Source organism: Notechis scutatus, chromosome 1 (assembly GCF_049901735.1).
Source record: "Notechis scutatus isolate UNSWTSFEM ecotype Mainland chromosome 1, rNotScu1.2, whole genome shotgun sequence".
Taxonomy (NCBI): domain Eukaryota; kingdom Metazoa; phylum Chordata; class Lepidosauria; order Squamata; family Elapidae; genus Notechis; species Notechis scutatus.
The window spans coordinates 95,816,864-95,833,513 of NC_142009.1; the positions used below are offsets into that span (position 1 = coordinate 95,816,864).

The 16,650-nt window shown below is 37.3% G+C and overlaps 1 protein-coding gene across 9 annotated transcripts in view; it reads right to left on the minus strand.

Annotated features, from left to right (window-relative positions):
• Positions 1-13,818, minus strand: part of LAMA2 (laminin subunit alpha 2) — a 423,950-nt gene extending 410,132 nt beyond the window's left edge. For all 9 annotated transcript variants that reach the window (XM_087972045.1, XM_087972041.1, XM_087972015.1 and 6 more), the window contains exon 1: positions 13,546-13,818. In XM_087972045.1, the coding sequence (XP_087828171.1) occupies positions 13,546-13,663 (118 nt within the window). In that variant the 5' untranslated portion in view covers positions 13,664-13,818. The remainder of the gene's footprint in view (positions 1-13,545) is intronic.
• Between the last annotated feature and the right edge of the window lie 2,832 nt (positions 13,819-16,650).

Genomic DNA, 16,650 nt, shown 5'->3' on the forward strand with positions numbered 1-16,650 from the left:
CCAATAATTGTTATCAGAGATTCCTGTAGATCCTGCTAATATATACAAAAGTACCAAGAGAAGAAATAATGCCACCTTTTCATTCTTTTCTCATTTATTTCATAAACAAAATAATCCAATGTACCAATGTGAGAAAAGAAATATCTCCCTAGATTCAATTGTACCACTTTAAGCTTCAACAGCTGCAATTGGTGAACCATCTCTCCTATCACTATATATAGGAATATTGGCCTATTCCTTCAAAATAAACTCTTTTACTCAGCAACAGAGTTATGTATTATAGCATTAATTGCTTGTTTCAGATCCTACTTCACAGTACTTCAGTAGGGTTTAGGTGTGACTTTTGATTTAACTATTCCAAAATACTGAATTTGTTCTTCATTCACTCTCTCATGCTTGCACATTTATTATTGTCTTGATGCAGGTCTGCTATTTGTTGTCTTATAGAATTCTCTGATACAAAGCAGAATTAATGTGTGTTTTAGTTATTGAAAAGCATCCAGGTCATGAAGTAGCAAACCTCACTATCATGACACTTCTATTCTCACACTTTTGAGTTGACATTTTTAGAAATCTGGAAGTATTCTTTTAAACTTGGTAAATTTGTGATGAACTATTATTTCTGTCCTGCTATTTCCATTAACTCCAGCAGGTTTTTTTTTTAATAATTGTATTAAAAATTAGAATGACAACAGAAAAAATTAATACTCGCTAATAAAATAAAAGAATAAAAAGAAAAATAGAACAGGCAGAAATTAAAGAAAAAAGGGAATCAGAGAAAGAAAAAGAAAAAAGAAAGAAAAAATAAGAATGTAGTAAATAAAATAAAAGAACATAAAGAAGTGAATTCTCCCTTCATCACCACGAATATAAACAATTTCAGTAACATCACCTTCTCTTAAAATACAACTTCTTCTTCCCATATCCCATATTTTCTATTTAAAAAACCCATAAAGCCTCATGATTTCAATCCTGATGTCAGCAAAAGTCCATTAAGTCTTACAAAGATAACAACCAATCTATTTTAACTTTATTCAAACATACCAACTCTATATTCCTTCTTTTTACTTATAACAAGGTTGATTAGTCCTTTCAAATAATGTCTCAGAACTTGGTTTCTTGTCATTTTTTCCCTTTTCCTTTCTCATAAAATTCTTCAAAATTTTAACCTCTTGTTAAGTCCAAAATAGGGCAATTATCCAAGCTATTCGCTTCTATTTTTAATCTATATATCTCTTAATTTTTAAGATATCAGCTATTTTCCACGAAATTTGTGTAGCCTCTCATTTTGAAATCCTCTTTTAAATCAGTCTTGTTTCTGTCCAGTAGAACTTCTTTCTCTTCCATGACATCTTTTAACCACAGTGTATCTATAGAGGGAGATACTATTGAAATTAATTTCTGGGTCCATTATTCAAAAATATCCTTCAATATCCCCAAAGTTAAAATATTTTGTTTCATTCTGAAATTGTAAGACAAATTTCAGTGTTCTTCACCTTGAATTATAATCTTTAATTCCCGCTAGTTCCCTCTAGTGACCATTTTAAACCCTTTTTTATTTTTATTTTTAAAAAATAAATAAAAACAAAATTATTTTTCCATGAAAAGGTTTCTTTATAATTCATTCCAAAATCTCATTTCAAGTTTATCTCAACCCACCAGTCTATTTATAACTTTTTAAAATCAAAATTTTAACCATCCTTTTGCTGTTTATTACAAAAAAATATTAAAACTTATATTTAAAACTATTTTCATTAAGTATTGAAGGAAACTTATTGGTGTGGCAAAACCTGTCAGTCCAAAGGTTCCTGACAACTGAAAAGCAGTTAATAAGGAATTTCCAGAAGTGAATAGAAAAGGAAGTATGCAAACCCAAAACTCCTTTCAAAGATGCTGACTAAAGTTTGAGCAATATTGCTATTCCCTTGTCTCCTAGAATTCTAAATCCAAAAGAGGCCTCTGTCTTCCTGACCCTTCACAAGAAGCAGATGTCTGGAGAAGTTGTGAGAAATCTTGTATCCTGGCCTTGTGTGAAGGCGAAGAGCCAATCTACTCACTGGTTCTTTATTCTGCCATGGTGGTCAGCTTTACTTTTTGTGAATCCATCTTCAAGTCTGCCATTTCTTCCCTGAAAGTCCAACTTCATTGTTATTTCTTATGGTGGAGTGATGAATTATCACTTTGGTCAAGGTAACATAGATTTCATTGCTGAATATGGTTCTAGGATACTAGAATATCACTAGAATATGGTTCTAGTGATTTCAGGTTTGCTTTTCATGTTGCAGTTAAAGTGATTTTTACTGCATTCCAAGTCTTTTCCATCACAAGATCATGCCTCTCACTGAAGATTGATAAAGCTCCAGAGCTTTAGAAATGATTTTATAACCTTTTCCAGACTGATAGGCATGAGTAACCTTTTACACTGGTCTTCAATTATTTCTTTTGAATAGGGCAGGATGTGCCTTTAGAATCTGCATAATGAGATCTTCCCTCAAGATCTTCTGTGATGGGAGCCAAAATCTGTGAAATGTATATAGGGTAGGACTGACCCAAATCAGCCTTCATTGTTTAATGAAATATTTCCACAATAGGCCCTTGTTATTCCTAACGACTGAAATAAGGGAATAATTATTTTCTCACACTTGCATGCTATACATTCTGTGAGTTGTTTATGAAATAAAGAACTAGCACATACTTTGATGAAATTTATTTACTCAGATTCCCTTTATATAACATTAGGACACAGATGAATTTTTTATTATATTCACTTTCAAAGATATATAAAAATTCAGGAAGTGCATAAAAGGCAAGTACTTTTTCCACAGAATTATATATAGTTAACTACCTGATGGTAAATATGGATGGTAAATACGTATACATATACATATACATATACATATACATATATACATACATACATACATACATACATACATACATATATGTTTTCTTAAGTTTTCGCGGGTACTTACATGTATGGTATTCAGCTTTGTTCAGGTATTTTCCCACGTCATTGTAGTTGTGCTTTTAAAGTTGTAGCAGACGAACACAATACAGAAGCCTGATGATGGCAGATGAGATTCTGCCGAAACGTTGCTACAACTTTAAAAGCACAACTACAATGACGTGGGAAAATACCCGAACAAAGCTGAATACCATATATATATATATATATAAATTGTATTATTTAGAAAATACATCTTTGTATTGTTTAGCAAAGATATCCTAGCAAGATTTATACAGTTTTATATTTCCAATTTGCTACAATTTCATGATTTTCCAAAATATCCTAAAGAACTGAAATTCTGCTTCTTGTAGGAAAAGAAGTAGAGATACCAAGAAACTGTCTATGAGGCATTGTCACCTTGTTTGGTAAATGGTATTTCTTTTTGCAGTTAACTGTGGCAAATTTTTAATGATGTGGAATGCTGCTGAATACTTCTAATTTTAAACAGAAAAAGACAAAATATATTCATACATTTATTTATATACTGTATTTCTCAAATTTATAAGGCCGCCCAACTTGTAACAGCTCTAGATGGTATAGAAAATTTAAAAATATACCTTGTACAATAAAAGCAAAAAGAAGATGAAAATGTGGGGATTAATGCACTGAATATATTAATAATATTCTTTCAGAAGGCACTATTCTCTCCTAACCCAGTGCCTCAGGAAATAGCCAGGTCTTGACTGTTTAAAGGCCAGAGGGTCAGGTAATGAGATATAACCTGAGGACATGATGAGCATTTTTATTCCTTAAGAGTTTTGAAACCAGATGTTCACAAGGTCCAGCTGACATTATTCATTTTAGCCAGCAAGCTTAGTTCATGATTCATGATAATTCACAAAAGCCTTGCATTCTTCTTTCAAGATTACCTTATTTCAATACAATGTTTTAGAACAGCATGTTTTGTTAAAACTTTAAATTACTGAAAGGGAAAAAAACATAGTAGATTAATCTTACCCGCAAACCAATTTCAAGTTAAGCAAAAGCACTACAGTACATCCAAATATTAAGAGAGAACTTACAAAGAAATGGTTACAAAATGTATTGTTCTGGTAGTCATATATTGCTGTCAGTTGATAGACTTCACATTTCTCTAGCGAGATGGCTGATAGGCATTACAGGCCAAATGCTCAATAATTCTAATACTTTCATTCGGGTATTTCTATTATCATATCACACCCATGGTAACTTAGTTGTGTTCTGTTTACTGTTGTTTCATGGTTCTACGGTTTGCACAGTAGCAACTTACTATGTTCTACTTAGCTGTTTTGCTGGTTCACGTTTCTTGTAAATGTCACAATGGAAGTCTGTAATTAGGTAACATTTGATGCAAATCTGCACTAGTTCAGAACCTCATGATCAATGCTGGCAATAATATCCATTATTAAAAAGGTTAATAGAATGATGATGCGACTCTTGCCATACACCTCACACCCTACAGATCTTTCCCTGCTTATTGTTAGGCTTTACCCATTCCCTACAGCAATCACTTGCCCACCAGCCTGCCAGCCTACTTGCAAGTTATCTGGGATTTCAAACTTCCTGCTAACTTTCCCATTGGTTGTGGGAAACCAAGGATGTTGCCCCCACTAATGACGGTGGGATTTGGTTAAAGATGGCAACGATGGAACTGCAGAATTGCTGTTGATAAGTGATGCATTGATGACCTGATTGCTTAGCACCAGAAATTCTAGTCCAAATTGCTGTCATAAGTCAAGGACTATCTGTACTGTCTACTCTATTAAATTATTAACAGTAACAGCACTCAGCTGAGAAGAAAACAATATTATTCTTAGGCCTTAATTTGTAGTTTTTGTTTTCTCGAGATATTCAAGCACTGTACTGAAATATATGGGGATTGTTTATTATATTGGTGAAAACACTTAGACATTTATGGAGGACTCATTACACATACACACATTCATAATTGCTATGCTTACTGCCTGAATCAGTCTCTGAGTCAGAGGCGAATATTATAATGCCTATAGCAGCTATTGCAATAATCATCCAATGAAATATTGTGAAACATTGTCATGAATTACAAACACATTTTAAACATCTCCAGCTCAAGTACTGCTCCTATATTCAGTTCTATTCAGGGGTGGGATTCAAAATTTTTAACAACTGGTTCTGTGGGCAGGCTTAGGTGGTGGGTGTGGCTTGGTGGTCATGTTATTGGCTGGATGTGGCCAACTCAATATCACTCACATCGAGGCACGCATCTCCTCGCCTGGCCTCTCATGACTGTGCAACAGTCGTAAGTGTGAAAAATGGTCATAACTCACTTTTTTCAGTGCCATTGTAACTTTAAATGGTCACTCCACACAAGCAAAGTACCAGCAAAGGAGGGGAAAAAACTCCAGAGACGTTCCTGAGACAGGAAGTCTAGTCCTGCCAAGAATGTAATAAGGGTTAACGGAGAGGCAATAAGGGTTAATTCCAGAGACGTTCCTGAGACAGGAAGTCTAGTCCTGCCAAGAATGTAATAAGGGTTAACGGAGAGGTTAACGGAGAGGCAGCAACACCAGAATGTTTCCTTCCTGCCTTCCTTACAGGATTAATTTCTTCTAACAACCGGTTCTCCGAACTGCTTAGAATGTTAACAACTGGTTCTAGCAAATAGGTGTGAACTGGTAGAATCCCACCCCTGGTTTTATTGCAAGTTGGCAGTCTAATAGTACTGTTAAGCCTGGATTCCCCAACGGGTGTTAAGGAAAACAAACTAAACAGAACGTGCAGCGAAGTCAGATAGGAAGACAGGTAAATGTGTGAGATAAGTTTTCTAGTTAACACGCAGTAAAAATACAGATACGCTTGTGCTATCAAAAATATAGTTTATTCCATTTAAGAATTATAGCATAGTCAAAATAAACGGTCCATTAGTCATATATCAATTTCAGTCAAGTCTTGTCGGGGATACTCTATTTGCAAAGTCCGTGTTGAATAGCCAATGTCAGTTCACTTACAATAAATCAGTCCAATCTTCTCTCCTTGAGAAATATCAACACTCCCTTTTCTCTCCCCGTTCTAGCAAGAACGCAGTCATCAATCCATCCAGTAATTAGGTATCAGTAAGCCAGAGAGAGCGAGCTGCAATTGCCTCGCTTCTTATATAGTGCTTTTACAACCACACCCTTAATTACATTCTTGCAGTTAAAGTTACACACACTTTAACTAACAAACCATGATACCATATTTATTATTTTTACCCAAACCAGTTAGGGTAAACAATGTTATCCCTAACAAGAGCTACCTTAGATAGGTAAGTTAAAATGGCCAATTGCCTTTAGTTTCATCATTTTGTTATTGTTGTTTCCGTAGGTGAAGGTGGGGGAACACCTTTGGATATCAGCAGAAAAATGCTCATTAGATAGATAGATAGATAGATAGATAGATAGATAGATAGATAGATAGATAGATAGATAGATAGATACAGATACAGATACAGATACAGATACAGATACAGATACAGATATATAGATATATAGATATATAGATATAGATATAGATATAGATATAGATATAGATATAGATATAGATATAGATATAGATATAGATATAGATATAGATATAGATATTCTTTGTATTTGTGAGGAATTGGATGGATGTCCTGTCCATTCATGCCATAGATTCTGCAAAAGCATATTGCATGATAAAGCCTTACAATTTAATTGTAAGTTTCTTAACTTCTAATTTAATTCATGTGTTAGATGATGCATGCAACTGTATATTTATTATATGTGCAAGGATAGATAGGTAGCTATCATTCAATTGCAAAACACCCTGAAATTTTAATTTGCATTACTGGAAGCAGCCTAATACCGGTACTTTTTTGGTGAATGAAAGTCTTGAAATCATGAAAAAGATCACTTTATTTAAACCATTCTCTCTTTGTTAAAAAAGTTGATTCTGTGGATATTAAATGATATACTACCCTTTTGCAAATCATTGATATTTACTGTTGCTGATCATTGTGTCTTCAAATGTAATTGCAGAGGTGGTATTCAGCAGGTTCTGACCAGTTCTGAAGAACCAGTAGCTGAAATTTTGAGTAGTTTGGAGAACCGACAAATACCACCTCTGACTGGCTCTGCTTCCCAAGTCCCATCTAATCAGCTAGATCTTCTTTTGTTGCTCTGCACAGGAGAATGGAGCTGGAAAGCAGGTTAGTGGGGTGGGGAGGGAATGAGATTTTGCAGTAACCTTTCCCCAGGAGTGGGGAGGGAATGAAGATTTTGCAGTAACCTTCCCCTGCCATGCCAACTAAGCTATGCCACTCTTGCCAAGCCACGCCCACAGAACCAGTAGTAAAAAAAATTAAATCCCACCACTGGTAATTGCCATTTCATGTATGTTGTATTGTTTTAAAATCCACTATGTAAAATCTATATGCATCAAACTAGTTTCAGAACTTATTGTTCTTCAGGAATATTGTTTCCACGTGAATTTAACCAATCTTCTTTGATCTGTGGCACACACAAAACTTATTGCCTTAAATTTCAAAATGGCATTGTGAACAAATTACAGTGTATCATTGTTGCTAAAACACTGTATTGTTCTAAACACAAGTTGTCACTATGATATACAATGTGTCTATTTTAAAAAATAACCCACAAAATAAGAAGTCGACCAACTGGTTAAATATCACAGAGTGTTGTCTAACCATGATAAGGTAGACCCCAAAAGCTTCCCTAATGTCAGCTCATATAGCCACTATGGTGTTCATACAGCAACACCAGGTCTGGAATGTGACTATTGTAACACCATGGTTATCATGGTGGCCATGAATACTCCAGCCACTTCAGACCCCTATTCCTAGGGAGATAGACTGAAGTTCCTCAGTACAAGTCTTGAGATTCCACTGCCAATCCAGAAATCCTTCCCAATCAACAGAAGAGCCAAATATGCAATTTCATTTTTCTTTATTTTCTTTTCTTTTTTTGTTATAGTAGGTTCAAAGGCAGGGGTGGGTTTCAAAAATTTTAAGCAATGGGTTCTCTGCCTGGTTGCTGGTCGGTGAGCATGGCCATGGTGCTCGTGGCCTAGTTGGCCTCTTGCACCACGGGGGCGGGGCGTTTTTGCCCTCCCTGTGCTCCGGAGGCTCTCTGGAAGCCAGATAAGGGCCCATTTCCGGCCTTCCTGAACTTCTGGGAGGCCCATTTTTCACCCTCCCCGAGCCTCCGTGCACACCCTGCACTTACCTGCATCCAAACAGGCTGTGTGGGGGGACTCTTGGGAGAGGTGGGGCGGGGTGGCCAGAGCCGGCTAGGAATGGGATTTGATAGTTCCCCAAACTGCACAGAATCTTAGCTAGCTGTCCCAAACCCCTGCGACCCCCAGCAGCCCACCCGTTCAAAGGTTAGAAACAAAAGCACTTTGTCTCAGAGTAGCCTGCAACACCAATTTCTACTCTTATTTTTAACTAAGAGAGAAAAGTGCAACTCAAATTGGCTGTTTGCCTCAAATTTTAATGACAGAATCTCAGATTATGTGGAGAATACCAATGGGTTGCTACAATAGGCCACAATTTGCAGATTACCCACCCTTCATTAACCTGTATTTATTATATAATAGGGAAGAAGAAGCAGGCCACATTAATACCTATCCTATTAGCAACTAAGGGAAAATACAAAGTTTGCAGTTTTACGTTAAAGCCAATACGAACATGAACAGATGAGCTGAAAGAGGTATTTCTAACAAATATATTACCAATCTTGTATGAAGGAAGATTTTCCTACTAGAAATCACTTTCTTGTTTTGAGAATGAAAACTGTGTTTACAGTCATGGGCATAGGTCATATTGTGTTCAATGAGGGTTTTCATCACTAAACAAGAACAAAAGTATTACTCAAATATTTACTCAAAGTAGCACATATTAATTATACAACACAATATAAACAAAATACACACCACAAGATTAAAACCTCAGTTTAAGAAAATCAACATAATTCTACCATGACTATTTAATAAGATACTACTTAGCAATATTAAGACCAAAGATTTCAAACATAATTTGAATATAAATTTTATATTTAGGATGCTAAAGGGCTTGTATTATGATTCTAATTTTGAACAGGTGGTTCACAGTTGGACCCCAAGTTCTTTTACAAATTTGCAAAAATAGCTTGCCATATATTGTAACTTTATAGATCAGGGTGTCACAAACAAAGTTTGAATCCAAAACACTAAAACATAAATTATTACCAAACTCCGAATATTTGAACTGAATACTCTTATTTCAAAAGCTGCAAGAGGTAGTATTTCAAACTTAAAATAATATTAAATTTAGGAAGCTTGCCATAATTTAATGTGAAATATCAATCGTTTTAAACCAGTGAACTACATTATGTGCTTTCTCCACTCCCACAACCTTCATTCCAATACTCTGGAGGAGGCAACAAAATATACAGAATGTTTTGTTCTGTATCTTTGGGGTATGTGTCATTTTTGCTTCTGCAGAAAACTGATGCAGAACACACACACACACACACACACACACAGTCCGAAAAGATCTAAAAATGCAATGTTCCACAATATCATTTTTCTTAAGCCAACCTGATATAATCTAAAAATTCTCTAAGTGTGGGCAGGGGAGAATATTTTAGTCAACAAAAGAATAAATAACATATGAAGCAATGACCTAAATACTAAATTAATTCCAGATTTTTGACCACAGATGTCTCTAAACAACTTTAAAAGTTGAATTACAGATTAGTGTATTGTCTGAGATGCAAGATGTGCTGGAATTCTGTATTTTAATGACCATCCAGAAAATCCTGTAAAAGTCTGAACGATATAATGACCAAAATGCCTAAAAGATGGTTCCATACTATATATATATATATATACACACACCTAAATTTAAAGTGTCATTTCACACTATGATAGGTTTATTATATAATATATTCTTTGGTGTGGATTAATGTCTCCCCACTGAGAAAAAGCACAGTAACTCTTACACTAGGTTTTGAACGCATGACAAAAATTTGAGAAGCTTTCCCCAGCCTACTGAGCTCAGATGTTTTACAGTCATAAATATACTATTAGAAACTAGCATAATAGCTATGGAGTGCCTAAGAAGTCTGGATGTTGTCATTTAACATAACTTAGTGCACTTGGTTAAGAATTGGGGGATTAAGTCTCAGGAAAAGGCTATATTATAGTTCTGTTCTGTGTTGGTTTTTTTACTATCAGTTTTCTACAGAAATAGAAAAATAAAAATACACAGGCACAAGAACAAATTTATATATACATATACATACACGCCAGAGGTGGTATTCAGCAGGTTCTGACCAGTTCTGGAGAACTGGTAGTGGAAATTTTGAGTAGTTTGGAGAACCGGCAAATACCACCTCTGACTGGCCCCACCCCCATTTATTCTCTGAGTCCCATCTGATTGGCTGGGTCTTCTTTTGTTGCCCCGCACAGGAGAATGGAGCTGGAAAGCAGGTTAATGGGGTGGGGAGGGAATGGACATTTTACAGTATCCTTCCCCTGCCACGTCCACCAAGCCACAACATGCCCACCAAGCCATGCCCACAGAACTGGTAGTAAAAAAAATTTGAATCCCACCACTGATACACACACACACACACACACACACACACACACACTTATTTTTTCTAGGAGTAAGAGAATAATGAACAATTAGAAGAAATGTTGAGACTTTATGAGAGCAGGTCTTCAGAAAAGCTTCTTTCCCACATCTTTAAAAAGTTTCAGAATACTAGCTAACTAGAAGGTGAGACAGAACCTTTGTTTCTTTCAGTGTTTAACTATCTATTCATGGAATCTTCACAGAAGTTCATCCTATAACAGAAGCAGGACACATTGCCTACACCAAGACTCAAGGAGTGGAAAAAGATACATGACTACCAGGAAACAATAGAAAATACTATCCATTTATTATTTAGATTCACTAACTTCAAGACTTGTGGACTTCAACTCCCAGAATTCCTCAGCCAGCAAAGCTGGCTGAGGAATTCTGGAAGTTGAAGTTCATAAGTCTTAAGTTGCCAAGGTTGGAGATGCCAGCACTAAACGATAGAAGGTGTGCTAATGTCTCCCTCTGTCCTACTCAGGAGGTCCCTTAAAGATTGGCCTTCTTGCAACTGCCTCTTTTAATATTCTTTCTTTTTTGCAGGGGGTGGGCTTCAAGTCAGTCTTGACTTCTGGCAAATGCCTAGGCAATATTTCTTGACAACTTTTATCAGAAATGCTTTGCCATTCTTTCTATGGCTGACAGCGGGGCAGTGAGTGGGTCAAAGACACCTCGATGGGCCTAAAGCTGCACTAGTTTGGACTACGAGGTCATTATATGAAAGTGGAAGAAACGATTTCTATTATTAGCTAAATATTATTAGCTAAATATCCTAAAACTCTTGAGAGAAGAAAGTAATTGCATACAATAAACAAAACAAATAAACAAAAATCAATGATTTTTCATTCAATCAGGAACAATGATCTCCCATGATCACTTATTTTCATTACTACTCATATGACTTCTATGTAAAATGTTGAAATGTTATCCCATGTAACATCCAGTTGTACAATTGTACATCCAGTTGGGAGGCCACTTCCATACCCCCATAGAAGTTTTATTTATAATTAAATGGGTTGTGTATATATGTTTACTTCTCTCTGTGTCATGTTCTCATCATACACTAAATAATAATAAATAACCATGCAACATACAGTACATAAGGAAACAGCAATCATTTCAGAATAAGAAAATGAGGAGGAACAGATGACACATAGCTAATACTATGTCAGTATTCAGTTAGTATCTCCTGTCTGAAGTTTTTTATATAGTACAGATTTGGCAGGTGGGTTATGATGGTCATAGACAAATAAGTCTGCTTACATGGATCTATGGTTCTGAAATATATCAGCAATATTTGGATTCTATTAAAATCAGGCTGCCCACACTAAATAGATATGACTGATATGTATGTTTCCTCTTGTTCTCTTTCTTCAAATCATACAACTCTACTTTTCCACGATTCCTATTACTTTACATAGTTCTTAATATAGCTAAACTAAAATGTAGTTAAAATTAATCCAACCTATGTTGGTTTACAATCTTCTACTTTCCAGTTCTTCATTTCCCTCTCCCCCATCCTGCTGTTTGTCCTATGTACCACCCTCCACACACATACACTGTTGAAATTGAGACTGTAAACTCAATGGGGCCAGGACCTCTCCCCCTTTAAAGTGCCATGTACAATGATCTATAAATAACAACATCAGCACTATGAGAGGTGACAAAAATGTCTAAGTATTTCTATAGCTGAACATTCTCCTTGTCTGAAGCTTAAATGTCAGCAGCACTGAATATATGTTCCAATGATTTTTAATGTGCTATTTTAAAATATGTACTATTCCTGTTTTCCAGTGATACAATTTCAAAACGTAGCCCCTATGTCTGAAGGATACCTTCTCCCCATATTCTATATTGGTTTAAATTATATTAAGATATATGCAAATCCTTTGCAACTTTAGTTCCAATTAATTTCCACTGGTTTCAATTGTACTTATCCCCAAGTACATTTGTAAAAAGCTTCAGCTATAATCAAATAATCTTCTATGGGTTAAAATTAGTATTAGAAAACCAATTGCTTGAGGGTTTGAAAAGGGATAATACATCACAACCATTTAATCCTCTCACCAAAAATGTGAGATGGGCAGAAAAATCCCTAGATACTGGAAGTTTTTGATTACTTTGAGATTACTACAAAAAAAATTCACAGGTCTTTATTATTCAAGCTATTTAAATTAAGTTTCCCCATCCCAATAAGCCTTACCAGAATCACTTTAGTGCAGTGAAACTTAACACCAAGTTGCACATATCTTACATCATTCTAGAACTGTTTTTTTTTTTTGTTCACATCTTAAATGGTTTTCTCCTTTCCTATCGATTATATTGCCATATCCACAATAAAATCAAATATGCAATACAATTATATTATTACAGAGGCAATAACAGATGAAGATTTGTTTTGTTTCCCATTCATTGACTGTCACATCTTGGAATTACCATCATCAAATTAGCCTGGATTTTAAAATCCTTCTTAATGGATCTAGGCTGGTATCTCAAAGCAGCTTCCAATAATTAATGTGGGGAGGGAGTTCTATTTGCCAAATCCCCATTTCTTTGCAAATTGTATTTTGTTCTCCCAAGAGGCCCAAGAGGAGATTTCTTTGAGAAATCATATTTCCCCCTAAAAACCAAACCAGAGAAAACTGATATCATTCTTCCCATTGATGCAAGTGGGAAGCCCAGCTTCCTCCAAGGGAAAACTTGGGTCCCCTATTTGGACCACACTCTTGATGCTTCTTGGAGGAAGTGAGATTATACTACTCATCTTCACGGGAAAGAAAGATTCAGAGCCCCATAGGGGGAAGAAGAGCAGAAGGAAAGAAGCAAAGTTGGGGAGAGGAACGCACAGCCAAAAAAAAAAAAAAAGTGTGTTGTTTTGTTTTGGGGTTGTTGTTGTTTTTTCCCAGAAGCCCCTGAGAGATGCGCTATTCTTTTGTACCTCGTTGTTGCGGCGCTGCTTGTTGCTGCTGCGGCCATCGGGGCTGCCCAAATAAGGAACCACACCAGCTCAGGGCGACTGTGAGGAACAAGAGTGGAAGCCCAGGCGCTCGCCTCATAGCGGCCAAACTTCGCGCGCTCTCTCGCTCCCGTGCACGCTTTCGCGCTCCGCTTCGGAGCTCCCGGCAAGAAGTGTGAAGGGAGGCAGACACCGCGCCTCTGAAGGAAAGAGGAGGCGGCGAAGCCCTGACTGTCACCCGGGATGGGACCGCGGAGGGACACGCCCCTGTCGCTTTCGCCGCCGCTCTCGGCTTCTTCCATGGGGGCTGAGGAGTCACAAGACAATGAACAATCGGCGAAGTCTTCCAAAGAGGGAGGCTTAGCACGAATTAACCGGGGAGGGGGGGGGAGCAGGGAGGCAGCGCGGGAGGGGGTGCTTTGGCGTGCAGTGGGGATCAAAAAACAACTGCTCGGTCTCGCCTACAAAAGCGAGGATGGGAAATTTTCCAAGCCACAACAAGCAGCAGAAGAGTCTTAAAAACTTGAGCGCTCTTAAAGTCGATCTTTCTCTCTCTCCCTCCCTCCCCCCCACCTTCAACTTGGAAGAACAATTTTAATGAACCCAGAGGAAGAATGCTGCAGGCTCACGTTTTACATTGTATACATTTTTTTTCTTTAAAAACAAACAAACACTATTGCAAGCCAAACATTCTCAAGAACCAAAACGGGCCTGGCTAGAGACCCTTACAGGAACCAGGCGAACGGAAACATCGAAGCTGAGCAGAGGATCCGTCCATCCGTCCCTCTAGTGCCGGGTCAGCGAAAGCTCAAAAGTAGCCGGCATGGGCTTGTCACATCCACGAAGATAGGCACGGATTATACTGTAAATGTATATTTAAAAAAACAGACTCAACTTTTAAGCAAACTCTTGCACCTCAATACTAAAATAGGCCATTATGGTGAAGTTTCTCATATCTAGCTATTCTCCTTTTGTACATGAGAAGGCGCTTGACTCGTCCGGGGCTTTTTTTTTTTTTTTTTTGCGTGTAACGGAGACAGCGTCACAAAGCTTCCCGACTTAGCTCAGCGCCTGAGATGGGATTTATATAAACCGGATCGAGACTTAATTCACATTAAACTCTTCATTTGGAGAACAGCTGAAAAAAAAACCCCAAATATTAAAACATACTGTGTTCAGCCTGAAAAGTGAGCGCTCGCCACATAAATCCCCAATATGAGGGAGCATTGAAAGCCATTTTCAACAAAGTCGTCACACACTCACTCACCCCCCCAACTCAATAACTCTGCCCTATGATATTTCAAGTGGGTGGGCAGGAATCGACACCTCCCTTTTCAGGCATGGGGGGGAAATAGAATAGAATAGAATAAATAGAATAGAATAGAATAGGAATAGGAATAGGAATAGAACTCTTTATTGGCCAAGTGTGATTGGACACTCAAGGAATTTGTATTGATGTCTATGCTCTCAACATACATAAAAGAAAATATACATTCGTCAAGAGTCAAGAATCATAATCACTTAATAATAGTCATAGGGTACAATAAGCAATCAAATCATACTAGGAAACAGTCAATAAAAATCATTAGGATACAAGCAACAAAGTTATAGTCCTACAATCATAAGTGGGAGGAGATGGGTGAAAGGAAGGATGGGAGGATTAATAGTAATAATAGTGCAGACTTTGTAAATAGTCTGACAGTGTTGAGGGAATTATTTGTTTAGCAGAGTGATGGTGTTCGGGGGGGAAACTGTCCTTGTGTCTAGTTGTTCTGGTGTGCAGTGCTCTATAGCATCATTTTGAGGGTAGGAGTTGAAACAGTTTATGTCCAGGATGTGAGGGGTCTGCAAATATTTTCACAGCCCTCTGTTTGACTTGTGCAGTATACAAGTCCTCAATGGACCTGTATACTGCATAAAAGTATAAATTAGAATTGGAGGGGAGCCATGATCGGCCGCAGCATCCACTGGGAAAGACCAGCCAATGACTTCCAGGGGGACCTTGGCAGCCCCCTGATTTTCCTGGTCAAGTCAATCTTGAAGAGCTGGAAGACATTTCATTAGACCGCCCCCAAACTCATCGCTGGGAGAGGTGTAGTCGCTTAATATATGAGAAGTAAACGTCTTGGGCAAAGTTCTCTTGGCTTTTAAAACACATTGGCATGTGTCTTGGGAGTGGGGAGTCAGGTAGACTAAAAGAGGAAATTGGGACAGAGAATTTCTCTTGTGCCCTTGCAACATTCTAGATTCAGTTTCTTGAACAGATTAAAGCAATTCAGCTAAGACTGGACTAGATGAGAATAAGTTGAACAACACCTAATACACTTGAACTAAAGCCGATTTCTCAAAGTTTGTTGTCAAGTTACAGAAATTGGCTTACTGTACTCCGTGATTTCTTCCATTCAAGTATTATTAGGAGCTACCCTGTTTACCTTCTTCAAGATAAGCCAAGTGCAGATGGATGCAGATTCCTTCCAGGAGCAATGTTGTGATTTGGAGGCCCTTTTTAACTCATGGCTTCTATGGAATCATGGAGGCCCTGACTAGGGGAGTTTTTCCTGGCTGTGATTGATGCACCTACTGCATCTTTACCTGGTCCAGGAGAACCCAACAAGAACTCCCACAATCATCCTCATAGAATACCACCAGGTACTTTACATGTGGCTGCCTTTAGAGACTAACCAGAAATTGCAATAAGGCCCAAACATGGTGGCCCATGTCTTAACTGGCTCCTGGTGCTGGCAGAATATTTCTGGTTAAATCACTAGACTAGAAACCAGGATATAGTATATTCTAGTACTGCCTCAGGCAGGAAAAATTGGGTAGGCAACTTTCGGTCACTCATTCTGAGCCAACCCAACTGACAGGGTAATTGCAGTGGGAGAAATAGGAAAGGGAATATTATGTATATCCATCACCTTTGGGTTACTTATAAAAATAAATAAAATACATAAAATATTATTTTTAAACTGCTGGTATAAATCTAAATGGGTCTTTGTGACTTGGCACCTGAGTATCTATAGCAAGTCTATCTATAGACTTGTGGACTTCAACTCCCAGAATTCTTAAAGTCTTAAAGTTGCCAAG